Below are 27,603 nucleotides of genomic sequence, written 5' to 3'. Positions count from 1 at the left end.
TCCAAACCCTATATAGTGGATTCCCATGTAGAACCCTATATAGAGCATTCCATTCATGCATTTCTAGAGTAACAGATAAGACACTTACTTGAACTAATTTAACTGTAGAGCCAGGGCCAGCATTTGTCCATGCAACCAATTGCACAACATTTCAGGGCAGGGATTCCTAGAATAGTTTCAAACAGAGTGTGGCTCTGTGTTTCCTACAGATGCTACTTCCTTTCTGGGGCATCCTCAGGTCTAGAGTCCACTCAAAAGCTTTCTACCTTCCCGAGGAAAGAGGGAATGGTGGGTGGAATTCATAGGTAGTGAATCAAGAAGTCCACGAGGCTGATCTTTTGGCGACTCTACCAGACACTGGCCTGACCCTGGCTGGGTGGCTAATGGTCTCTAGGAGGTGTGAGCTCAGGGAGAAGCTTTCCATTCACTTCATTTGCCCATTCCAAAAGTGGGGAGCATGAATACCTCTCAGAGAAATTGTAAGAAACTAATCTGCCAGCTGCACAACGCCACTGGAGGAGGGAGAGACACACCCGACCTGGTGGCCCTGTGGGGTTCCCAGGATGCAGCCCACCTACCTTCTCATAGTTAGAGAAGCCCCCCATGACAGCCGGGTCCACGATGCCATTGAGCAGCATGGAGAGGGGATGCACAGAGAGGGACCGGTCCCAGGCATGCTGCTGGACACAGTTGCTGATCTTCTCATTGGCGAGCTCCATGGTTTCAATGGCATTCTCCAGAGGACTAATTTCCTCCTGTGGCAGAGTGCATGGGAGAGGAGAGACACTGAGCTCCATGGTCACTTCTGATAAAGCCTCAGCCTTCCACTCGAGAGGAACACAATTCCCACCAAGGTATGGAGGAGTGATGTTTTGCTTGTCAAGATCATGTTTATTAATTAGGATAGAACACTTACTTAAAAAGGTGTTGGTAAGCTGAAAGATAAGCTACTTTGTTTCTCAATATAGTTTAATACTTTTACATTCCACTCAGAATCAGAGTGGAATCAGAGAGCAAGATGAAAACAAATGGCTAAACAGTAAAAACTAGGTGTAAGTAGAATTTTAATTTGTGATTTACTTAGAAGACACTCATTTTCTTTGCTAAGCTGTTTAAAATCTCAGAAAGTACAAGGATGATGTACAAATTGGAGTTATGGTAATGATTATTTCTTGGGGCAAAGTGTCTATGGAAATTTTGAGACGACAAAATTGGAGCTGTAAGAATGGTCGTTTCTTAGGCAAATCTTTCTTAAGAGATTTTTGAGATGATCAACAAGAGGGGAGCAATATATGTGACCGAAGACATTTGGGCACAACTAAAAGAGTCCCTTGTACTGCAAGGAGATCCAACCAGTCCATTCTAAAGGAGATCAATCCTGGGTGTTCATTGGAAGGACTGATGCTAAAGCTGAAACTGCAATACTTTGGCCACCTCATGCGACGAGTTGACTCACTGGAAAAGACTCTGATGCTAGGAAAGGTTGGGGGCGGGAGGAGAAGGGGACGACAGAGAATGAGATGGCTGAATAGCATCACCGACTCTGTGGACATGAGTTTGAGTGAACTCCGGGAGTTGGTGATGGACAGGGAGGCCTGGCGTGCTGTGATTCATGGGGTCGTGGAGAGTCGGACACGACTGAGCGACTGAACTGAACTGAACTGAAAAATACTCAGTGCTAAGAGGTTTCATGCTCCTTCCATGAGAAAAGGTATGAGATTCTGGAAGTCTCACATTCAGACCTCTATTAAATCACCTTAGTATGGGTTCTGTTGTTCATAGAAGTCAGAAATAATAAGATGTATTAGAATATTCAAGCTGAATTTTACATGAGAATCAAATAAGATATAATATGGATTCCGAGAGAGCTCCTCCTGTGGAAATGTCTTCCAAACCAGATTCAAGAAAAATTGCCTCCTTCGCTTTACCCATGATCAACCAGCATGACCTCCTACTCCAAACTTGATCCTAATTCTCTGTCCAAAATCATATTCACATTTTAAAAATAATAATTTATCACTAGGGGGATGGAACACCTCAAACTTCAGATTTGTTCAAGACATATTTCTTGATTGCTTATTTTCTGCAAGCACTGGGCTCAGAACCATTGTTACAAAAGTGATTAAGCTATAATTCGGCTGGAAGAAGCTTATGGACAGAGGAGCCTGGTGGGCCACAGTCCATAGCGTCGCAGAGAGTCAGACATGATGGAGCAACTGAGCACATGGCTGGAAGGAGCTTGTGATTTTTATGGGGTCAGGGTCAGAATGCAGAGGTCTCAAGACAAGTGAGCATGGTAGGTAACTCTTTAAAATAAGCCCAGGTTGTGACAGGGCATAAAAAAGGGCATCTAAACTCAATCTCAATGGGAATTAGGTTAAGAAGTTGGGAGAGGGCATTCTGGATAGAGAGAATGACCCAATGTCATAAAGGGTTGAAACAGCACAGAATAAGCAATTTAGTTCCAGGCAAAGAAGACCAAGTGGAAGAAGGTTTTAGTCCCAAAGACCCTGTCTACATGTGCTAGGAGCATGGGCTTTCTAGTCTAGGCACTGGGGAGCCATGGCAAGGTTTTGAGCATGTGAATGATACAGCCAGATTTTCACTATGGAATTCATACTCTGAGGCAGAGAGGAAAAGACCTAAGAAGCCCACCAGGCAGGGTGCGGCCAATCAGGAGCCTTTTGCAACATCATCAGCCAGAGATGAATGAGAGTAGAAACACTGCACCATAGTACGAAGGCTGGGGGAAGAAAAAACCAAAACAGACTTAATAAGAAAGGTAAAACGACCAGCTTTGAGGAGTGCTGAAGATGGATGTGAGAGTTGGACTATAAAGAAAGCTGAGTGCCAAACAATCGATGCTTTTGAACTTTGGTATTAGAGAAGACTCCTGAGAGTCCCTTGGACTGCAAGGAGATCCAACCAGTCCATTCTAAAGGAGATCAGACCTGGGTGTTCATTGGAAGGACTGATGCTGAAGCTGAAACTCCAATACTTTGACCACCTGATGCGAAGAGCTGACTCATTGGAAAAGACCCTGATGCTTGCAAAGATTGAGGGTGGGAGGAGAAGGGGATAACAGAGGATGAGATGGTTGGATGGCATCACCGACTCAATGGACATGAGTTCGGGCAAACTCCAGGAGTTAGTGATGGACAGGGAGGCCTAGCGTGCTGCAGTTCATGGGGTCACAAAGAGTCAGACACTACTGAGAGACTGAACTGAAGATGGAAAAGTTGAGGATTGATGATGTGATGAGTTCAAAAATACATGTAGAGGAAATATTCTTGGAGGAAAGAATGTAACTGATAGGAAACTCTAAGGAGGAATTTCAAAAATGTTTCTGGATGCTGGCAGGATCCTTGAGGAGACAAGACCCATTTGGTCTTATAAAAGAGCCATTCACTGGCAGTAACCTTTAGGATTGGTGTTGTAACATCAGTTTTACAAAGGCGTTCTATTCGACAAGCATGTCTTTTATTTCTCTTTTGGAAAATGAAGTTGGCTGGAGGAGCTAGTGAGAACCAGAGCGGGGATTTAACAAAGGCTCTTATTTTATTTGGAGACAGAAATATTCCGAGTTCCACTTTCAGATGACTTACTGTTGAGATCTGTTTGACTTCAAACCACTTGAGGATCCCAGGGAAGGAATAGGCAGTCGTATATGTGGTCCTTTCAATCCACATGGTCTGGTGGAAGGAAGGAAAGTGGGAAATGTTGGTCAGTTCCCAGGAAAAACAGCAAAATTCTCAGGTTTAGTTGAGATTCTATTGGATTTAAAAATTTTTTAAATATTTTTTCACTCTATATTAACAAATTTTAATTTTAATATTTTATATTATTCTACTTTGTATTTACTTTATATTTTATTTATTTAAAGAATTTTTTATTTTATATTGAAACTAACACAATGTTGTTTTAGTTTTAGGTGTATTGATTCAGCTATACATATACATGTATCTATTCTTTTTCAAATTCTTTTCCCATTTAGGTTATTACAGAACTGTGAACAGAGTTCCCTGTGCTAAACAGCAGGTTCTTGTCGACTCTCTAGAGATTCTATTTTAAATGCCTCCTTAGTGAATTAGCCCAAATTTTCTACTAAACTTTAAAGATTCTATATGTTTAAAGCAGAAAGGAATTCTCTATTAGGTCCCCCTCACTCTTTTTGATGGGAAATTTGAGGTCCAGAAAGGTGTGACATGCTCAAACCAAGTTCATGGTGGCAGCAGGCTGGGAGTGGAGCCCAGTTCCTGGATCCCTAGTCTAGAGCTTTCCACTGAGGGGACAGCCTGCTGACGAGGTAATAAATACATGGACCCTCTACACGAGGGCTGCCATCATTTCTGCTGTAGGTGCTGGTTGGGTGGATAGCCTCCAGTTTGGATGTCCACTTCATCTTGTTTTAGAGGTCCAAGTGGTGAACTCACAGCAAACTCATTGTCAGGATCCTTTTCTCCTTTCCGGAATGGCCGAGAATACCTGAACTGCTGTACCTCGTTGGCCCTGTAGTAGCTGGGGAAAGACAGTCACAATGCTGTAGCTTCTTTCTTACAATAAGCACTCCTCCCTCAAAACCTGGGGCACATTTCACATGGACTGAGTCATAGCCGCTGAATTATCTGACCACTGATATAATCTCCATGATGAAGGTTGGAGGTGGTACAGAACTTGATTTTACTGCACATCTTAATTACTGATGCATCAATCTCCCAGTTCACAATTTTAAAAAAGGCATATGGGGCTTCCCCAGTGGCTCAGTGGTAAAGAATCCACCTACGAATGCAGGAGACACAGGTTCCATCCCTGATCTGGGAAGATCCCATATGCTGTGTGGAGCAACCAAGCCCACGCGAAACAACTACTGAGCCAGCACTCCAACAACCAGGAATTACAACTACTGAAACCTGTGGGTCCTAGAGCCCACGCTCCGCAACAAGAGAAGCCACCACAATGAGAAGCCCAAACACTGCAACTGGAGAGTAGCCCTCACTCACCAGAACTAGAGCAAAGAAGATCCAGTACAGCCAAAAATAATAATAATAAAACTTTTAAAAAGACTTATAGTAATAAAAAACCATTAAACAAATAAAAGGCAAGAGAACTTATGGCAGTGTTTGTGATCTCATTCGTATAATTCTCCAACAGTTTCATCAGGCCAACTAGCATTTTATCTTCTTAAGAAAAGGGATGAGGTCTTCAGTCATGGGGGAACTCACCAAGCAAGGTGAGGTCAGCCATTACTGACCAGTGAATCCTTCTGGGTGGAAAAAAGAACTAGGGGATCTGAACTCAAGGACAATCTTCCTAATTTCCTACCCTCTGCTTGAAAAAACAAAAACAAAACCCCCAAATTCTATGAGTTACCAAGCTCTTACCTTATACTGAACATGGAATAAGACATTCGCTGTGGTCTGAAAATTTGGGTCCCCTGCTCATCCCTATGTTGAAATCTTAATGTCCAATGTGATGCTGTTAGGAGACGGGCCTTTGGGTGGTGATTAGCTCATGATGGTGGAGCCCTTGTGAATGGGTTAGTGCCCATATTATAAAAGAAGAATCACAGAGCTCCCTCACCCCTCACCCCAGCACGGGAAGACACACTGAGAAAATGAACCATATATGAAGCATGAAGTAGGCCCTTACCAGACACCAAAACTGTGAGAAATAAATTTCTGTGGTTTATAAGCCTCCTCAGTCTATGGTCTTCTGGTACGGCAGAGCAAATGGATGAAGACAAAAGAAGGTCTTTCAAATGGTAATGAATTTAAGGATTTGGTTTTGATAGACTTCTACATAAAGTGTGTGTGAGAGACACATGGTTTAAAATACCAAACAAAAAAGGCCCACTTACTTTAAGATCTGCTCCGGAACTGGTTTATCCTTGTAGTTGGGTGGAAGGCTCATCACTGGCTTGACAGTGAAGCACTGCATGTCTGAGGAGCTCGTTAAGGAAGGAAGAGCCAGGATGCTGTCACTGCAAAAAGAACTGCCTTTTCCTCTTGCTTTACCAATGGAAACAGTACCCACACCAACCACTCCTTTGAAGCAAAGGCCAAACCACACTGAAAATGAGGTTCCATTAGGTATTACCGAAATGCCTTAGTAAGTCATAATCCTGGAATGTTTTTTTATCAGACACATGTCAAATAACTTTGCCAGAGGAAAACAGACATTAATGAAATTTCAGGAAAACAGTTGATTAGAAATTATTTTAACTTTCTTTTGGACAAGCATCTGTCTGAAATATTCAGACTCCAGAGCCCAGGCAATTTCTCGTATCTTTGGATACCTTAGACTTGAACTTTTCTGCCTTTACCAACAAAGCTTCCAAACCTATAGTTTTGAAACTGGCACTGGGTCTGGACCTAATATCGTTGTTAAGTTGCTCAGTCATGTCCAACTCTTTTCAACCCCATGGACTGCAGTCTTTCAGGCTCCTCTCTTCATGGGACTCTCCAGACAAGAATATTGGGATGGGTTGCCATTTTCTCCTCCAGGGGATCTTCCCAACATCTTATCGAACTTATGTCTCTTGCGTTGGCAGGCAGGTTCTTTATCACTGAGCCAGCAGGGAAGCCCCAGACCTAACACTGACTCCCCATATTTCTCAACAGGAAGGCTGCCTTCCATTGACACCAAAAATCACCTGGAGATGTACTCAAAATGCAGAATTAGAATTCACAGCTGGTGAAATCAGAATCTCTCCATGGTGATTCTTAAATATAACACAATTTGAGAACCACTTGGCTATGCTTTACAATGTTACTCTTTACAAAGCATTTTCACGTAAATGATCTTTTTATCTTGATCTTCACAGATATGCTATTAAATATTTGTGAAAAAAGAGTTCAGTTCAGTCGCTCAGTCACATCCAACTCTTTGTGACCCCATGGACCGCAGCATGCCAGGCTTTCCTGTCCATCACCAACTCCCAGAGCTTGCTCAAACTCATGTAAATCAAGTTGGTGATGCCATCCGACCATCTCATCCTCTATTGTCCCATTCTCCTCCTGCCCTCAATCTTTCCCAGCATCAGGATCTTTTCCAATGAGTCAGTTCTTCACATCAGGTGGCCAAAATATTATGAGTTTCAGCTTCAGCATCAGTCCGTCCAATGAATATTCAGCCCTGATTTCCTTTAGGATGGACTGGATGGATCTCCTTGCAGTCCAAGGGACTCTCAAGAATCTTCTCCAACACCACAGTTCAAAAGCATCAATTCTTCGGTGCTCAGCTTTCTTCACAGTCCAACTCTCACATCCATACATGACTACTGGAAAAACCATAGCTCTGTCTAGATGGACCTTTGTTGGCCAAGAAATGGCTCTGCTTTTTAATATGCTGTCTTGGCTGGTCATAGCTTTTCTTCCAAGGAGCAAGTGTGTTTTAATTTCATGGCTGCAGTCACCATCTGCAGTGATTCTGGAGCCCCCCAAAATAAAAGTCTGTCACTATTTCCATTGTTTCCCCATCTATTTGCCATGAACTGATGGGACCGGATGCCACACTTAATTTTCTGAATGCTGAGCTTCAAGCCAGCTTTTTCACTCTCCTCTTTCACTTTCATCAAGAGGCTTTTTAGTTCTTCGCTTTCTGCTATAAGTGTGGTGTCATCTGCACATCTGAGGTTATTGATATTTCTCCCGGCAAACTTGAATCCAGCCTGTGCTTCATCCAGCCCAGCATTTTTCATGATGTACTCTGCATATAAGTTAAATAAGCAGGGTGACAATATATAGCCTTGACATACTCCTTTCCCAATTTGGAACCAGTCTGTTGTTCCATGTCTGGTTCTAACTGTTGCTTCTTGACCTGCATACAGATTTCTCAGGAGGCAGGTCAGATGGTCTGGTATTCCCATCTCTTTAAGAATTTTAGAAAAATTTAAAATGCATGTAACTCTCTGTAAAACAGAGTTACAGCTTCAGAAAACCAAGGCCTGGAGAAGTCAAGCAACTGGTTAAGATCAGATGGCTATGCAGATATGACTTTGGGATAAGCTCCAGGACTCCTGTTTCTACACCAAATCCATAAAGACCTCTTTTCATTGCCATACCAAGGAGGCATCTCAACTGTTTTCTGAACCCCCAAACTGAAACCTTTCCTTCCCAAGCAGCTACTAAGTGTTAATAGGCCACTACACTCTCCTTTGAAAGCCATGTCTGCCAACTGCTCTATCATTATTACTGTCCATCTTTCTATAGTAACTGACCACTCTATACCTATAATAATTAATATGTACTGAAATTTTATTATGTGCCAGGCACTCTTCTCAGCATTTTACAGACAACCTTTACAAGAACTCCAAGGGGAAGAGTGATTATCACCCCCATTTTCTTGATAAGAAAACTGAGGCACAGAGAAACTGAGCTGCTCAAAGTGACACAGGAAGGGACAGCACTGGGACTTGAACCCAGGCAGTCTGCTCCAGAGCGCTTTTTCTTATTTATCTACCATTCCACACCTGCTCTGGCTTACTGACCTCTTTTAGAATACAGTAAGTCCTCTAAATATGAACCTTCAAGTTGCGAGCTTTCAAAGATGTGAATGTGCATGCCATGCCATCAGCATCAGGCCTGAGTGGAATCGCAGCTTGCCCTCCTCTCCTACTGCTGACGGTCTCTCATCACTACCATCTCCCTCCTCCAATCAGTAACTCTTCTTGCCTATTCACTCGACACCAGTCCCTGTATGCCAGCTGTGGTACTGGACTACTGTACTTTTCAAGGCACTGTACTGTAAGATTAAAAGTGTTTTCTTTATTTTTTGTGTTTGTCTTTTATGTACTATTTGTATGAAAAGTATTATAAACCTATGACCATATAGTACTGTATGCTGATTATGTTACTTGGGTACCGAGGCTAACGTTTTGGACTTATGAACAAATTGGACTTGCAGATGTACTCTTGTTATGGAACTTGTTCTTATGTGGGAGACTTCCTTTACTGTTCAATTCCATAACATCTCTAATTTTTAAAATGCATGTAACTGGTTTTTTCAGTAAGACATTATACATTACCAAAAGAGAGCTATGTGTCTTTATACAGGACCAGAATTCAGAATAGGAAATCTATGTGCTCCCAAGGCTCTGCCTGTGACTATAACACACGTCCTTCCATACTCAAGATTTGCTTCTCATCTCTTTCAGTTGCATCATAGTCCTGAGCTAAGGACATTAGGTTCCCGAAGCTTTTATGCAGAACGGGACACTGAGTCAGGATGGTTAAATGAGTGGGAGGACAGGACCTACCTGCATGCAGGCACAGGACTGAACCCTCACCTTCTCTGGCTGGGCTGGGGCTGTAGCAGGTTCCAGAGCCCGTGGGCCGGGACTTCCCTGGTGGTTCAGTGGATAAGACTCCACACTCCCAATGCAGGGGGACTGGGTTTGAACCCTGCTTGGGGAACTAGATCCCACGTGCTACAACTAAGAGTTTGCATGTCACCAACTAAAGATCCCATGTACTGCAACCAAGACCTGACAGAGCCAAATAAATTAGTAAATAATAAACGTTAAAAAAAAAAGAAGAAGAGCCCCTAAGCTGTGGTCTGAGACAAGGATACACTGCTTGGGGGAGGACTTGATATCATCTCCTGGGGGGGTTGTGCTGGTCATCTTCTCGGCGTTGGGAAACTGGGTCAGTAGCCGCAGGCTGAAGTCTTCTCGCCTCTCATACTCCTTCCCCCGGTAGATGAAGATCTTGTTCTGCAGGTCAGAACAAGCAGGGAGAAAAATTAAATATGAACAGTGAAGGGTAATTGGGGATTCAAGTCTCAAGGAAGTCACTGTCCTCCCCAGGCTAAGTGCAACAACTCCCTCGCCACCATGTTCTCATGGAACACTTGCTACGTACTCACAGCAACCATCATATCTGAAAGAGCTCACAGTTTATTTGGGGAGTTAAGTCAAAATGCTTCTCAAGAGGGTTCCCTAGGATGATAACTCATGTTCAAGGTCTACACTGATCCACAAGGAGATAAGGAGTTTGTACTCTATCAGAAATTCATGATGTCACTGGGCATGCTGCTTAGGTTAGCTGGTATTTCTCACGGCAAGAAATTGAAAGAATGAAGGGCATTCATATACAGAGGTGCAAGCTCCTTTCTCATTCCTTAACTTACTGGATCTTACTTTCTCATCATGATCCAGTAAGTTAGGGAATCAGGAAGTGAGTGACCCTGCCTCGGAGAACTCCAAAGTGCAAACAAGATCAATCAACAGGTTAGGTGGGAACAGAGAACAGGATTAGTCGACAGCCAGTCCCAAGCCAATCCTGGAGATGTCTGTGCATGACAACATCAAGGTCTCATAGACAAGAACTGCTCTCAATACTAGTCTTTGCATTCCAAACGGCAACTTTTTTTCCCTTTAGTAAAATTAATAAAATTGGATTTTTTGGAAAAGAAATTTGCGAGGTCCCAGACAGAGAAGAAATTTGCCTCACAGCTCTTGCAAGTTCAACTCTCACTGTTTTGATGATTCCTGCTCCTCCCACTGTCACAAAGATGAATACTTAAAGCATACATGTGTTGTGGTGTGTTGTGTGTTCAGTCACTCTGTTGTGTCTGACTCTTTGCAACCCTGTGGACTGTAGCCCATCAGGCTCTGCTGTCTATAGAATATTCCAGGCAATAATACTGGAGTAGGTTGCCATTTCCTCCTCTAGGGGATGTTCCTGACCCAGGGACTGAACCCGCATCTGCTGCGCATCCTGCAATGCAGTTAGATTCTTTACCGCTGAGCCACTGGGTAAGCCCCACACATGATCCATTTTAAACTAAAATCTGGGCCCACACTATCCGGTAAAATGTTTCTTAAAAATCACTAGTCCGGATGAATGGATAAAGAAGATGTGGTACATATGTATAATGGAACATTACTCAGCCATAAAAAGGAACAAAACTGGGTCATCTGTAGAGAAGTAGATGGACCTAGAGACTGTCATACAGTGAAGTAAGTCAGAAACAGAGAAACAAATACCATATATTAATACATAGATGTGGAATACATGGTACAGATGAACCTATTTGCTGAGCAGAAATACAGACATTGACAGAGAACAAATATATGGACACCAAAGGGGGAAGGGGAAGGAGGATGGACTGAAAGATTGCGACTGACTATACATATCTGGACTGACATACGGACATATAAAATAGATAACTAATAATGACCTACTGTATAGCACAGTGAACTCTACTCAAGACTCCGTAACGACATATATGGGAACAGAAACTAAAAAAGAGGGGATATATTTATACGTATAGCTGATTCACTTTGCTGTACAGCAGAAACTAATACAACATTGTAAAGCAACGATACTCCAATAAAAAAAAATAAATCAGGAGAAAAAATTTAAAAAATCACTTGTACAGTCACACACGAAACATGTATTGAGCAAATGAGATCTGCTAAATGCTAGGGGTAAAATGCTGACCCTGCTCTGGTGGAAAGAAACAGAGAACAAGTAAACAAGTAAGTTAATAAAATAATTTTGGTAATTTAAGTACCTTGAAGGCAATACACCTCTAGGCCCAACACAGAGGGCCATGAAAACTGCCCGGTCTTTTGGAATTGATGATTTAAATGTTTCCACGCTGGGAGAGATTTATGTGACTGATGTTGCATTATGTGATTTCACCATTCAGGCAGAACTATGGTGAGCTAGGGATTGGAGTATAAGAAAACAGTAAGGGTATGACAACTGTGGAGAAAACCAGACAAGCAGAAGCCCAGCACAAAGGTACTCAACCTGAAGGAGAGGGTTTCAAGGCCCACCTGGGACTTGACTGGGTAGAGAGGGAAGGATAGGGTTAGATGAGAAAAGGAGAGGAGAGGAGAAGCAGGCAGAGTACTGAGCACAGGGGGAAGAAATGTTCTTGAGACTTCCTGGTGGTTCAGTGCTTAAGAATCCGCCTGCTGAGGCAGGGGACATGGGTTCAAGACCTGGTCCGGGAAGACCCCACATGCCGCAGACAACTAGGCCTGTGCATCACAACTACTGAGCTGCTGCTCCACGATTAGCAAAGTCGCTGCAAAGAAGCCCACGCACCGCAATGAAGAGTAGCCCCTGCCCACTGCAACTAGAGAAAGCTTGAGAGCAGCAACCGAGATCCAACACAGCCAAAAATACACTAATTTTTGAAAAGAAGGGTGTTTGGGTGTGTTAGAATATGAAAGGCTTTGAAAGACAGGTCAATGGTCCAAAGGCTGGGAATTTGCTAGAGGTTCTGGTAGGAAGGAACAATGTGATGAAGGAAGAAGTGCCGTCAGCCTCATGTGTCCAGCTTTGGGAACTGCGGCAGGAGTCCATGCGAGAAAGAGAAGCTGAGAGATCTGGTGTTGGAGTCTGCGGTATTTGGTAAAAAGCAAAGAGATGGGGGAGTGGGTGAGAATTCTCAGATGACGGCCTCAGGGAAGGAAGAACAGTGGAGATAGTGACAGAAACAGATGAGGAGGCGGCCTGCTGGGGGCCAGGGGAGAGGATGAGAAATTTATACACTCTGAGTTTGGGGAAATACTCCATAACACAGAAGGGCATTTAGGTCACATCATTCATGTGGATTCTCTATTTTTCAGTACATGTCAACAACACACAACATCTACAAACTCCTATACAGTTTATAAGAACTCCCATCTAATATTCATTTCATTCTCAAATCAGCCCTGCAACGTGGACCTTATTTTTCTAATGTCCAGGTCAGAAAATCAAGACTTGATGGTTATATGATTTGGTCAAAATCACAGGTACTCAGAAGATGATTCAGACTGACTTTTTCAACTTGAAAGTCTAGACTTCTTATTTTCACTGAATCACTGCTGCCAATAAGTTTATAAACATTATTACTCCATGTGAAATAATAATCATATGTAATGAGTGTACTAGCTATCAATATCTTATTATGTGTTAGTCACTTAGTTGCGTCCAGCTCTTTATTACCTCCACGGATCGTAGCCTACCAGGCACCACTGTTCACAGAATTCTCCAGGCAAGAATACTGGAGTGGGTAGCCATTTCCTTCTCCGGGGGATCTTCCTGACTCAGGGATCACACGCTGTCTCCCTCATTGCAGGCCAATTCCTTACCAGCTGAGCCACCAGGGAAGAATCAATAATACTGGAGTGGGTTGCCACTGAACTGGGTAGCCACTCCATTCTCCAAAGCATCAAGAACGACAGCAAATTTAAGATCAGAACCTACTGCCAGGCTCCATCCCAGATCCCCTACTCTTGCTTCCCTAGGTTCAGTTGCTCAGTCGTGTCCGACTCTTTGTGACCCCCAAGGACTGCAGCATGCCAGGCTTCCCTGTCCATCACCAACTCCCAGAGTTTGCTCACACTCATGTCCATCGAGTTGGTGATGCCATCCAACTATCTCATCCTCCGTTGTCCCCTTCTCCTCCTGCCCTCAATCTTTCCCAGCATCAGGGTCTTTTCCAGTGAGTCAGTTCTTTGCATCAGGTAGCCAAAGTACTGGAGTTTCAGCTTCAACATCAGTCCTTCCAATGAATATTCAGGACTGATTTCCTTGAGGATGGATTGGTTGGCTCTCCTTGCAGTCCAACGGACTCTCAAGAGTCTTCTCCAACACCACCGTTGAAAAGCAGAAATTCTTTGGCGCTCAGCTTTCTTTATAGTCCAACTCTCACATCCATCCATGACTACTGGAAAAACCATATCTCTGACTAGACAGACCTTGTCGGCAAAGTAATGTCTCCGCTTTTTAATATGCTGTCTGGCTGGTCATAGCTTTTCTTCTAAGGAGCAAGTGTCTTTTACTTTCATGGCTGCAGTCATCATCTGAAGTGATTTTGGAGGACAAAAAAATAAAGTTGTCACTGTTTCCATTGTTTCCCCATCTATTTGCCATGAAGTGATGGGACCAGATGCCATGATCTTAGTTTTTTGAATGCTGAGTTTTAAGCCAGCTTTTTCACTCTCCTCTTACACTTTCATCAAGAGGTTCTTTAGTTCCTCTTCACATTCTGCCATGAGGGTGGTGTCATCTGCATACCTGAGGTTACTGATATTTCTCCCAGCAACCTTGAATTTCAGCTTGTGCTTCATCCAACCTGGCATTTCGCATGATGCAATTTGCACATAAGTTAAATAAGCAGGGTAACAACATACAGCCTTGACATACTCCTTTCCCGATTTGGAACCAGTCTGTTGTTCCATGTATGGTTCTAACTGTTGCTTCTTGACCTGCATACAGATTTCTCAGGAGGCAGGTCAGGTGGTCTAGTATTCCCATCTCATTAAGAATTTTCCACAGTTTATTGTGATTTACACAGACAAAGGTGTTGGTGTAATCAATAAAGCAGAAGTGGACGTTTTTCTGGAACTCTCTTGATTTTTTGATGATTAGATGGTTATTGGCAATCTAATCTCTGGTTCCTCTGCTTTTTCAAAATCCAGCCTGAAAATCTGGAAGTTCATGGTTCATATACTGAACCAAACCTGCCTTGGAGAATTTTGAGAATTTCTTTGCTAGTGTGTCAGATGAGTGCAATTGTGTGGCAGTCTGAACATTGCCTTTCTTTGGGACTGGAATGAACACTGACCTTTTCCAGGCCTGTGGCCACTGCTGAGTTTTCCAAATTTGCTGGCATATTGAGTGCAGCACTTTCACAGCATTATCTTTTAGGATTTGAAATAGCTCCACTGGAATTCCATCACCTCCACTAGCTTTGTTTCTAGTGATGCTTCCTAAAGCCCACTTGACTTTGCATTCCAGGATGTCTGGCTGTAGGTGAGTGATCACACCATCATGGTTATCTGGGTCATGACGATCTTTTTTGTATAGTTCTTCTGTATATTCTTGCCACCTCTTCTTAGTAACTTCTGCTTCTGTTAGGTCCATACCACTTCTGTCCTTTATTGTGCCCGTCTTTGCATGAAATGTTCCCTTGGTATCTCACTTTTCTTGAATAAATCTCTAGTCTTTCCCATTCTATTGTTTTCCTCTATTTCTTTGCACTGATTACTGAGGAAGGCTTTCTTATCTCTCCTTGCTCTTCTTTGGAACTCTGCATTCAAATGGGTTTATCTTTCCTTTTCCTCTTTGCCTTTAGCTTCTCTTCTTTTCTCAGCTACTTGTAAGGCCTCCTCAGAAAACCATTTTGCCTTTTTTCAATTTCTTTTTCTTGGGGATAGTCTTGATCACTGCCTCCTATACAATGTCAAGAACTTCTGTCCATAGTTCTTCAGGCACTCTATCAGATCTAATTCCTTGAATCTATTTGTCACTTCCACTGTATAATCGTAAGGGATTTGATTTAGGTCATACCTGAGTGGTTTTCCAATTTTTTTTCAATTTCGGTATGAATTTGGCAATACGGAGTTCATGATCCAAGCCATAGTCAGCTTCCAGTCTTGTTTTTGCTGACTGTATAGAGCTTCTCCCTTTGGTTGCAAAGAATACAATCAATCTGATTTCAGTATTAACCATCTGGTAATGTCCATGTGTACAGTCTTCTCTTGTGTTTTAAGAGGGTGTTTGCTGTGACCAGTGCGTGCTCTTGGCAAAACTCTGTTAGCCTTTGCCCTGCTTTTTTCTGTACTCCAACGCCAAATTTGCCTGTTACTTCAGGTATCTCACGACTCCCTAGTGTGCTGTATCCACAACCAGTGTTAATGACGTGTAAATAACCCACCATCTTTTATATCCAGCCTGGAGCTTTCCTTTGTGTTCCAGATCCACATTATCAAATTGTTCACTCATATTTTTTTTGGATGTTTCAAATCTACCTCACATGGAGTATGTCCAAAATCAAACTTTTACAACCTGAAAAGATGCCGAAAACCCCTCTGCAAGGCAGTACCCACAGCTCTCTGACCCTGTTCTCTACCTGCCCTGTGTTCTTCATGGCTTCTCCAGCCTCATGCCTTATGAACGTGCTGTTCTCACTGTCTGGCCCCCTCATGAGAGCTGCCTGGCTTAGTCCCTCAGTTCTTTCATGGTTTTACTCCAATGTCTTCCTTATTGAAGTCCTTCCTATCCACTCTGTTTAAAATTGCAACTCTAGGCACTTCCCTGGTGGTCCAGTGGCTAAGATTCTGCGCTCCCAATGCGAGGGGCCCGGGTTCCATCCCTGGTCAGTGAACTAGATTCCATCTGCTACAGCTAAAGAATCTGCATGCTGCAACTAAGACCCAGCACAGACAAACAATAATTTTTTAAAAAAGATTGCAACTACACCCCCATCACCAGTCTCTCTATTCACTTCCCCTGACATATTTTCTCTACAATACTTGCTGAGTGTCTACCCTGTATGAGGCATTGTTCCAGCCTATCTGACATACTCAATATTTTACTTACCCACCTTAGTATTTTTTTTATTTACTTGTCCCTCCAGGATATAAGCTCTACAATTTCAGGGAGTTGGGTTTGTTTTGGACTCTGCCCCCAGGCCTGTGGGCTTCCCTTGTGACTCAGACGGTAAAGTATCCACCTGCAATGCAGGAGACCTGGGTTCCACCCCTGGGTCAGGAAGATCCCCTAGAGAAGGGAATGGCAACCCACTCCAGTATTCTTGCCTGCAGAATTCCATGGACAGAGGAGCCTGGCAGGCTACAGTCCCCGGGGTTGCAATGAGTCTGACACTACTGAGCACGCATGCCTGGGCCTGTATTACAGCAAGCACCACAGTAAAAGATCAATAAAAATTTATTCAATGAGTGGATTCACTCTCCTTTCCCAGCGTTGCTATCTTAGTGGACGGCTCCACTGCCCCACCAATCACGCAGACCAGAGAGTGTTCTTACCACGTCCCTCTTTCTCACCCTCATGCCATCAGTCATCAAATACTGTTACTTCGTCTCCATCACAGTCATCTTTCCATTTCTCTCTAAAGCCATTTCCCAAGGCTGGCTGTCATCTCTTCCCTGAATATCTGCTACCGTCTAAATGCACGTCCCATCCATTCTCCATACCAAAGCCAGATGCCCTCGCCAACACAAAAATGGGCACTGGCTCCCCACTGCTCTCAGGATGCTGACAAAACAGGATGTGGAACCCCAGAGCCCGACACGCTCTTCCCATGCTTCCTGTCTCACCTCCCCTGCCCACTTCTGAATCCCTCTCTTCCCACAGCACGGGTCTGTCACTTCTAGCGCCTGCCACACTCTTGCCTGCTCTTTCCTCTGCCCGGAATGCTTTTTCTCATCCCCTTTACCTCCTTAACTCCCAGTTCATCTTTCAAATCACAGTTGAAGCAGAAGTTTTCTGGGAAGTCTTTCCTGATTCAAATAAATTTAGGTATAACTGACACATTAAAATCTACCTCCTTAGTGTAAAATTCTGCCAGTTGTGACAGACATAACCACAACTACAGTTAGCATACAAAATAGTTTCAGCACCATCAAAAATTTCCCTATGTTTCTCTGTAGGTCAAACTTCCCCCTGGTTCCAATTACCAGATAACCACTGATCTGTTTTCTACCCCTAGAGAAAGTACTGACTTGGTCAGAATGCCATGTCAATAAAATCATAGAATATGCAGACTTTTACTCAGCACAATGCATCTGAGATTCATCCCTATGTTGTGTGTATCGGGAGTTTACTTCTTTTCTTTCTTGAGCAGTATTCTATTGCATGGCTATCCCACACTTTGTTGATCCCTTCAGCAGCAGCTCAGGGACTTCTGGGCTGTATCTAATCTTTAGTGATTATGAGTAATGGTGCTATAAACAATCATGTACCATTTTCACGTCTACATAGGCTTTTATTTGACTTGTGTATATACTACTTGCTTAACCAGCCCATCTAGTGCAGAATACCTGCCTTGGTCAGTTTGAATTTTATATTCATTTATGTGGTTATTTAATTAACAACTCAGCCATTAGGGTGTAAAATTCATGAGAGCAAGGACCACATCTGATTGTAATCAGCACTGTATCTCTAATGTCTGGCACACAATGTTGTTCTTTAGTCGCTAAGTCGAGACTGACTTATTCGCCACCCCGTGGACTGTAGCCTGTCAGGCTTCTCTGTCCATGGGATTTTGCAGGCAAAAATACTGGAGTGGCACACAGTAGGCTCTTGCCACACAGCTACTGAATAAATGAATGAACTATTTCCTTATTAGACAATATAAGGAATGTATTTTCCTTTCCACTTTTTGTTTCTTTAAATTAGGGAAAGGAAGATGGCCAATATACATTTAAAAAACAGTTCAGCACTAAAAGAGGCTTCTTTTCTATGGGAGAAAATAAGAAGCTTTTTTTTTAGGTTTGTTTTTGAGATTGTAAAATCAGTATCACATGATAAAAAGTTTCTGAGAAGGAAGATAAACATGGTCCTTCTCACTATTACAACAAAACTGGTTTTTGTGCAACTTTTGCAGTCTTGTCCTGGAGAATATTTGTTTTCAAACTAGCCCTGGCTGGAAATCAAATAAACAATGAGATACATCAATCCACACCTTCCCCCAGCCTGATCCGCAGCGGCAGACCAGCAGAGAAGATGGTTCTGTTTTTCCTTTTTTCACTCCACCTGGGAAAAGTCATTTTGCAAAAGAGCTGCCAGAATACCAAAGGCGGCTGGGGGTGAAGAGACCAGCCGCTCAGGAAGTGGTTTTCCTCCCTGACCGCCCACAGTGAGAACACGGGGCTCCAGCTGCTAACATACTAGACCCATCTGGAAAAGAGATGAAGACCTTCCCTCCTCCAACTGCATGGCTCAATGGCCAGGAAGACCACCCTCACGCTTCTTACCCGCAGGAAAGAAGGGAAGCCCTGTCCGTAGTAGCCAACGGCAAAGTACTCGGGCTGAGGCCTCATGGCCTTAACGATGTTCTCATAAAATGAGGCTCTTTTTTTCTGGAAGACAAAACAAGACATTTCATGGGGCGGTTACAAGGGCATCATCAGAGGGAAAAAAAAAAGTTCAGGCTCTTTGCTTTGTTCTTTCCCATGTAACACAGAGAAATGAAAGGTTTTTGGAAAACATCTTGTGAGCCAAACACTTATCCTTCTGTTGGATGGGGGGTTTGGGGCCTGTGTCTATGAATGGGCCTAAGAGGGCCTGGGAATCCCTGTGCTGTGTGCTAAGTTGTGTCTGACTCTTTGCGACTCCATGGACTATACCCCGCCAGGCTCCTCTGTCCATAGGATTTCCCAGGCAAGAATCCTGAAGTGGGTTGCCATTTACTCCTCCAGGGGATCTTCCCGACCCAGGGATTGAAACCATGTCTCCTGCATTGGCAGGTGGATTCTTTACCACCTGAGAAGCCCTGGGATTCCTTGCTGTTATATGCAGAAGGACAAACGTATGTGCATTTCATCCGTGGGCAAAGCAGGGTTTCGCTTTCACGAGTTGCTCAAAGGGGTTCAGGACTCCTAAAAGGTTAAGAAGCACTTTTTGGGATTCAGATGGGTGGTTACACTGGAACAGAGACACAGGAGGAAAGAAAGAGAGAACCTTCCAGTTCTCACAGGTGGTTTAGAATCAAGTCCGTGGTTCAGCTACAGGTACCCAGAAGGTGGTGATGATGTTCTGTTTTTCAATATCTGGTGTCATTCTTAACTTTCCCCTGAAGAAAGGCTTTCTGGCCAGTGGGTACATGGTCAGCTTTAAAAAAAAATTTTTTTTTAAAATTTTTTGGCTATACTACATGGCACGCGGGATCTTAGCTCCCTGACCAGGGATGGAACCAGTGTCCCCTGCACTGGAAGTGTGGAGTCTTAACCACTGGACCAGAATGGAAGTCCCCAGCATCAGGTTTAAAGGAAGCAAAGTAGGTAGCCAGACCTGGGGACTTGGACAGTGGTACCACCCACCACCCTCCACATACACAATGGTGTTAGCATGACTGCATTACTACACTACCTCTGTAAAATATTTCTATCACAATGTTTTCTTAGAAAGTTAACGTGTAACGTTACTCACACTTGAGCTTAATTTAGTTTCTGAAATTCCTATGTGACTTTTTGCATGATGGCAGGAGCAGGTACCATATACACTGACAAATATTTTTCAAAATGATCTTGACAATTATCTCCTCAAATTTTTACATGACAGTGGGTGACCTGACCTTTTGTGGCCCTACTACTAAAAATGACCCAATGTCATATTGTGTTGGCCTCCTACTGGGCATGGAAAAGGTTCACAGCTCTGAGGATGCAGACCACAGGACAAGTAATTCTATGCACAGAAGATGTCAGAAGACATTGGAAGCATGGACAGTCTTCATGGAAGGCAGAGTAACTGAGAGGGGAAAGGGAAGCTCCACTGGGGACATGAAGGGTCCACAAAGCAGCAAAAGGCACACAGCAGAGAGGGCTGCAAACAGGGGTCCTGAGCCCCCTATTAAGGATACTCTGGAGAAATACTGATGATACCTTTTAGATCTCATCTTTCTTCATTTTTAATCCAAGCAAGGTGTACTTTCCCCTCATAGAAAACATCATTTGTGCTGACTTTCTTACACTTATAACACCATTTTCATGACCACTGTGTTCAGCTCCTCTGCAGGAGGAAAGACATCTTCTGATCCAGACTCACCAGGAGATCGCCCAGGCCCTCGTAGTCAAAAACTTTGCTCTCGTACATCTCCGCCAATTCTTTGCTCAGCTTGATTGCCTTCTCCCACATCTTCAGAAAAAAAGAAAAGGAGGGTTACAAGTGGAGAACAAGCAGTCATTGATCCAGCAGTAGAAGCCATTCCAGAGTCACTGCGCAGATGACGAAGGAGTCAGGTAGGTTCAGTTTCTGTGGATATTTCCCCACATGCCTCACTGCTGGGATCAACTAACCCTGGTTTCTGACATCATAAATCCACTCTACCTCGGCTGCTCTGCCAGGGGGCATTTTCTACTCTGTTTGAAAGAACATGAAGAACACCATGAGTCCCCCAAAAACGCAACACTTAGTCCCACTGAAAGTGGAGGGAAACCAGTTTTGAAGCTTAGGTCTTGGGAGCATGGAAGTCTTGTTGGAGGGGAAAGGAAAGAGGCGTGGGCTCTGGTTCTGGGCGTATGTGTGTGTGTTTCTTCTGAGTTAGGCTGTTTGGGAAGAGGCAGGGGTATGAAAGTCTGACTGTACTGTTGTGTAGAATTTGGGAAACTACTTCTCCAATTCAGGGCACTGATCTGCTGTTTATAACTAAACTACCTACTTGGTCAAAGACAGCTTTAGGAAATGCCTTAGAAAAGTGGTCCTCAACCTTTTTGGCACCAGGAACTGGTTTTGTGGAAGACAATTTTTTTCATGCACCGGGGAAGGGGTTGGTTTGGGGATTATTCAAGTGCATTACATTTCATGATTACATCAGCTCCACTTCAGATCATCAGGTATTAGGTCACACAGGTTGGGGACTCCCGCCTCAGAGCACTTAGGACAGAGCAAGTTACAGCCAAATGCACATACTGGGCATCTGAGGCTAGTATCCCAGACTGATGAGCCTATGTTCACTTTGGTGTTTCATAAAGTGCCTCTCAGCTGGATGCTATTAATAACACAGCATCTGGACATGTCCTATTTCAATCTTAACCAGGCACTATGGTCCATTGCTTCTGGCTGCTGAAGGACTGTATGTGCAGTTCACACAGAGTTGTACAACACTTTAAAACAAAATCTTCTAATGTCATCATTTGCCAAATTTGTCCCTTCTGAAATCTCTGGGCCTGGATCACTCCAAAGGCTCTGAAATGTGCCAAATGGAGACCATTCCAGCTCAGCTAGAACTGATGCAGGAGGCCAGTCAATAGTACCATGGGGCCCAGTTTGCTCCTTATTCGCCAAATGCTAAGTTATGAAAGAGGTTCTCTGCCTGGTCCCTGCCTGGTCTCTGGGAGTCCCCAGGACCCTTTCTTGGGATCCATGAGGTCAAAACCATGTTCTTAATACAAATATTATTTGCCTTTCTTTTCTTTTAAATGTTTATGCATTTGTCTGCATCAGGTTTTAGTTGTGGCATGCAGAATCTTTAGTTGTGCATGTGGGATTTAGTTTCCTGACCAAGGATTGACCTGTAGCCTCTGCATTGGGAACATGGAGTCTTAGCCACTGGACCACCAAGAAGTCTCTGCCTTTTTTCAATGCTCATTCCCTTATGAGTCTACAGTGGAGTTTCCTAGCACAGGACGTGTGATGCAACAACAGATTGGATGTCGAGGTGGATATTTGAATCCTGCTGTTTCTATGGAGCCAGATGATAAAGATATTTGCAAAAATGTCCTATCACTTACTTTTTTGGAAAATACAGTCATTGTTCACAAACAGATATGATTTATATTAACAGGTAATAAGTTTGTTGTTGTTAAAAAATATTTTAAAATTTTGTTTTAATTTTGAAGAATATAACCATTAATGGACATAGTCCACATGAACAAAAACTCTTGGGATTCTTCAGTGATTTTTAAGAAAGGACCACAAAGTCTGAGCAAATACACCTGTTCTGCACACCTCAAGTTCTTTATCTGTGAAACAGAGATAGGATCGATATTACAGGGTTAGAGCAAGAATTAAATTAGAAACAGTCTGGAAAGCACCCAAAATAGTAACTTGCACTAAACAGGTGGTAATTATTTTATCATTATATTTATTTGACCTATTTATTTGATCAACAGGTTCCACTGGTAAAACAGTGGTGGCTGAAAGTGGCAGGCTCTTAAAAAGAGTCAAATCTGGAAATCTTTTTTGTTTTGGTAGCATTTTCTTCCCCCACTACCTAACCATTTTCTTTTTTTTCAATTTTAAATTTAAAAGCCTTCCAGCTGGACATGTTTTCTCCAGATGATTAGAGATTCCATGACTTGGTGGCCCTGTTTACATGTTTATTTTACCTTCCCTTGTAGGATTTAAGTTGCTTGTTACGTGCAGTCTATGATGTGAGGCAAGCAGGGACCTAGGAATGGAAAATGCCTCAGGTGTTAGCCAACAACATCTTAAGAATGCACTGACAGTGATGGTACCAGCTCCTGGCCTTCAGCAGTATTTAAAACGTACAATTAAGGCTATGAGAGTGGGGCTCCCGGCTGTTCACTGTATTCTCCATTACTTAAGTGTCCTCCACAGAACTGATCCTTATGTATTGCCTTTCTTACCTTGGGCTTCCCTGGTGGCTCAGAGGCAAAGAATCTGCCTGCAACTCAGAAGACTGGGGTTCAATCCCTGGTCAGAAAGATTGCCTGGGGAAGGGAATGGCAACCCACTCTAGGATTCTGGCCTGGAGAATTTCGTGGACAGAGGAGCCTGGAGAGCTACAGTCCATGGGGTTGCAAAAAGTCAAACATGACTGAGTGCCTCACACTTTCTTACCTTAATTTATCTACTCATTTTCTCACCCATTAAAAATATCCAGCCCCCTTTGAATTCAAAGATATACATGGGAATAGTAAAGAGTAAGTTTGGGGTCACTGCTGCATAATAAAGAATTTGTCTAGTTTTTGTCTTGAGTTCCTGGGAGGGAGCTTCTAAACTCTTGAATCTCCCCAGTGATAGAAGTATCTTTATAGTTCACAGTGGAGCCCTCAGGAGACATGGGAATTGATACTAATGCGGTGACTTATGGTAGGCATGTAGACAGTCTGAGAATGGGGACTGGCCTTGCCAGAACCAACATCCATGTGATTTGTGGGTGGCATGGGGACTCCTGCACTTGCAGCTGGCATCTGAAGTTTGTGCTGACTTGTTGGGAGCTGTGCCTTTAACCTGTGGGCCCCGCACTAACTCTGGCTGGTAAGGATCAGAACTGTAATGTAGTAAGCGTGGCAGTCATTTCCCCCTTTGCCCTCACACAAAAACAAGCCCCCCACAACACTGACCTTGCCTTTGTCAAAATATGATATGATTTCTTGATATAGCTTCTCTTTAAGCTCTTGCTGGGTGTACACGTAGTAACTGTCCCTCTGAAGCAAATGGGGTACACAGGGCTTGTCAGACCACTGGAAAACACACAGAGGCATCACAAGAGATGAACGCAGCCCAGTTCATTTAATTAATTAAAGGGGATGAATGCAAACAAATATTCACCAGAAAACATTCACAGAAATATCTGTACATATCTGATTCATCCACGTTTTCAATGATTTACTAAACACAAAAACTGCATACACACACACATACGCACACAGCAGCTTCAAGACAAACAAGTGTCATGCCAAATGGACAAATACTGAAGGCAGTCCATGAGGGTCACAAATGAGGCAAGGCTGCCAACCGGCATGACTGTGGTCTTGCTGGAGGTCGCCATTCATACAACCAGGTAAAAGAAAGATATCAAAGCATAAAAATGAAGAAAAGGGGGTTAAAAAAAAACTATCGTGTGAAAGCAATGATTGTATTCTTCATAATCAATCTCTTCACAAAGGTGCCTACTAAACACCTACCACAACTGATGACAGAATTAAGCAGTGGGATAAAAAATAACATATTTGGAAATAATTTAGAGATAATTAAGATAACGGAAGAAAAGATACCAATAAGAATAAATTCAAAATGACTGGATATTCAGGCGCAATCATGCAAATGCACTTAATGCCACTCAACTGTACTTATACACGCATAAGGTTGTAAACTTTACATTATATGTATTTTATCATAATTACCTTAAAGAGAAGATATCTAGAGATTAACATAACATCTACACAGAAAATGTTAACACACCATGGGAAGGCACAAAGGCAGATCTGAACAAATGGAAAGTCATACCACGCTTTTGGATAAGAAAGTGCTATCTCACAATCATGGAAATTCTCCCTAAATTAATTTTTAAATTTCATGATTCCAAAGTCCATATGCAAAGATAAACAGAAAGGAATAAGGTGGAAAACTCTGAAAAAGAAGAGGAATAAAGAGTAACTACCAGGTCATAAAACATGCTGTAAAGAACTGATAATTAAAACAGTGTGGTTCTGGTGCATTATCCAAAGACACCCATGCAAAATACATAAAATCTAGAAAGAGGTTCCCTTGACTCTCCATATAGTGATTCAGTACATGATAAAGATGAGATCTCATAGCAATGATGAAAATGAACGGTACTTCATAAGCAATATCCTTACTGAGTAGCTATATGGGGGAAGAAGTGGCATCCACATATGCCACCTTATAACAGGATAGGAGAGTTTAACTTTCTGAGCAGCAAAAATGAAAAGATCTACAGTCACTGGGACTTCCCTGGTGGTCCAGTGGTTAAGAATCTGCCTTCTGATGCAAGGGACGCCAGTTCAGTCCCTGGTTGGGGAACTAAGATCCCACGTACCACAGAACAACCAAGTCTGCACACTGCAACTGAGCCTGTGTGCTCTAGAATCCATAGTCCACAAGAGAAGTCCCCACAACAACAATGCAGTACAGACACTGGAGTGCCTGATCACCCCACAGTCAACAAGCTTTCCCCTCTAATCCAGTAAGTTTTCTGGTGCCCCAATCATGAATATGAACTGTGAATGGCTGACCTGGGGCAAGTTGTCAAGCAGAAGGCATCAGTTTTTAATTCCAAACCTTAGAACAATGTACATGTATTCTTTAGGTATAAAACAAAATTGAAACTGTGTAAGAAAACTAATTGCTAGGGACAAAACTGAAGGCAGCGAGATGTAGAAGGACGCTAAAAATGGAAATCTGGATCAGGATAGCAGCAATGGAGATAAAGAAAAATGGATAGGGTGGGGAGTGTGGAAGAGACCTCTGCACCCCCATGCTCAGAGCAGCATTACTCACAAGAGCCACAGTACAACTTAAGTGTCCATCAATGGATGAATGAATACAAATGTGGTTTATACACACAATGGAATATTACTTCACCATGAGAAAGAAGGAAATCCCGCCATCTGCAACAACATGGATGGACCTTAAGGGCATTATACAAAGTGAAATAAATCAGAGCAAGACAAACACTGTATGATCTCAAGTATATATGGCATCAGAAAAATCTAGACTTGTCAAAACAGAGAGTAGAATGATGGTTACCAGGGGCTGGCAGGTGGGGAATAGGAGAAAGATTGTTTAAGGGTATGAACTTGCAACTAGTAGATAAATAATTCCTGGAGATTTAGGACTGTCACATAAATTTTCTCAATTAAAAAGAAAAGATGGCTTCCCTGCTGGCTCAGTGGTAAAGAGGCCACCCACCAACCCAGGAGACACAGGTTCAATCCCTGATCTAGGAAGATCTCACATGCCTCAGAGCAAGTAAGCCCATATGCCACCCACTACTGAACCTGCGCTCTAGAGCCCAGGAGCCGTAACTACCGAAGCCTGTGCACCCTAGAGCCCACGCTCCATATCAAGAGAAGCTTCTGCAACGAGAAGCCGGTGTATGGCAACCAGAGTGGCCCCTGCTCGCCACAAGTGGAGAAAAGCCTGTGCAGCAACGAAGACTCAGCACAGCCAAAAATAAACAAAATTCAAAAATTTTTTAGAAAGAAAGAAAAGTGGATAAAGTGAGGGCACGTTTTGGACAAAAGTTCCCTGATTCTTGCTTGTGGAGAACGTGGGACTGTGTGAGAAAAAGATGATAACCAGCATCTTTCATTAGATGGTGGTGCCCTTCAGTGAAATGGGGAGAAAGGAGAGGAAGGGACGAGCCCCAGAAGACAGCGGAGGAAACAGCTCTTGTTACTGACATGCTGAGCTCAAGGTGTCTATCAGTCATTCAGAGATTGATGCTGACAGAACAGTTGATGCAGAATCTGAAGTTGGAGGAGCTGTCAGAGCTGGAAATAATCATTTGAGATTGATGATGGAGAGATGAATTTATATCCACAGCACAATACAATTTCTCAGTGAGATAGGTAAATAGGAAGGTAGTTCTACAGTTCTGTATTTATTTACAAGTCACTACTCTGCAGTTTTGCATATTTTTAAAAACATATGGATCAATGCGCATTTTCTTAAAAATTAGAGTGTATGAGCAGCCTGAAAGGTGTGCTCTGCTTCCGAAGGAATTTTAAATAAATGATACCCACTCCTATGTTTAGAGCAACATCATAAACAATAGCCAAGACATAGAAATGTCAACTGATGCATCAAGACCACAGGATATTGTATATACAGTGGAACACTTCTCAGTCATAAAAAAGAATGAAATAATACCATTTGCAGCAACATGGATGAACCTACAGATTATCGTGCTATGTGAAGTAAGTCAGGAAGAGAAAGACAAATACTATATGATGTCGTTTCTATGTGGAATTTAAAATACAGCACAAATGAACATATCTATGAAACAGAAAAGACTCACAGAGAGAACAAGCTTGTGGTTGCTAAGGGTGAAGAAAGGTAGGGGAGGGATGGATTGGGAGTTAGGGATTAGCGGATGGAAACTATTTTATATAGGATGGAAAAACAACAAGGCCTTATGATAGAGTGCAGGGAGTTATATTTAATATCCTGTGATAAACCATAATGGAAAAGAATATGAAAAAGAATGTGTGTGTATATATATGTAAATGTGTGTGTGTGTGTGTATAAATGTATAACTTAATCACAAGAAGCAACAGAACTGGACATGGAACAACAGACTGGTTCCATGGTCCCAAATCGGAAAAGGAGTATATCAAGGCTGTATGTTGTCACCCTGTTTATTTAACTTATATGCAGAGTACATCATGAGAAATGCTGGACTGGATGAAGCACAAGCTGGATT

The 27,603-nt window shown here is 42.8% G+C and overlaps 1 protein-coding gene across 1 annotated transcript in view; it reads right to left on the bottom strand.

Annotated features, from left to right (window-relative positions):
* DOCK5 (dedicator of cytokinesis 5) overlaps window positions 1-27,603 on the bottom strand; it is a 270,685-nt gene that overhangs the window by 20,901 nt on the left and 222,181 nt on the right. Inside the window, exons 38-45 of the mRNA XM_088838043.1 lie at window positions 23,777-23,896; window positions 20,514-20,603; window positions 18,725-18,829; window positions 9,571-9,712; window positions 5,858-5,939; window positions 4,434-4,518; window positions 3,606-3,692; window positions 579-755 (exon numbers count right to left, since the gene is read on the bottom strand). Coding sequence (XP_088694169.1) covers window positions 579-755; window positions 3,606-3,692; window positions 4,434-4,518; window positions 5,858-5,939; window positions 9,571-9,712; window positions 18,725-18,829; window positions 20,514-20,603; window positions 23,777-23,896 — 888 coding nt within the window. The remainder of the gene's footprint in view (window positions 1-578; window positions 756-3,605; window positions 3,693-4,433; window positions 4,519-5,857; window positions 5,940-9,570; window positions 9,713-18,724; window positions 18,830-20,513; window positions 20,604-23,776; window positions 23,897-27,603) is intronic.

Source organism: Moschus berezovskii, chromosome 7, assembly GCF_049115385.1.
Source record: "Moschus berezovskii isolate FMDL1 chromosome 7, NW_MosBer_1.0, whole genome shotgun sequence".
NCBI lineage: Eukaryota > Metazoa > Chordata > Mammalia > Artiodactyla > Moschidae > Moschus > Moschus berezovskii.
The sequence above is the reverse complement of the archived record's forward strand: the minus strand, read 5'-3'. Positions and strand labels throughout refer to the sequence as shown.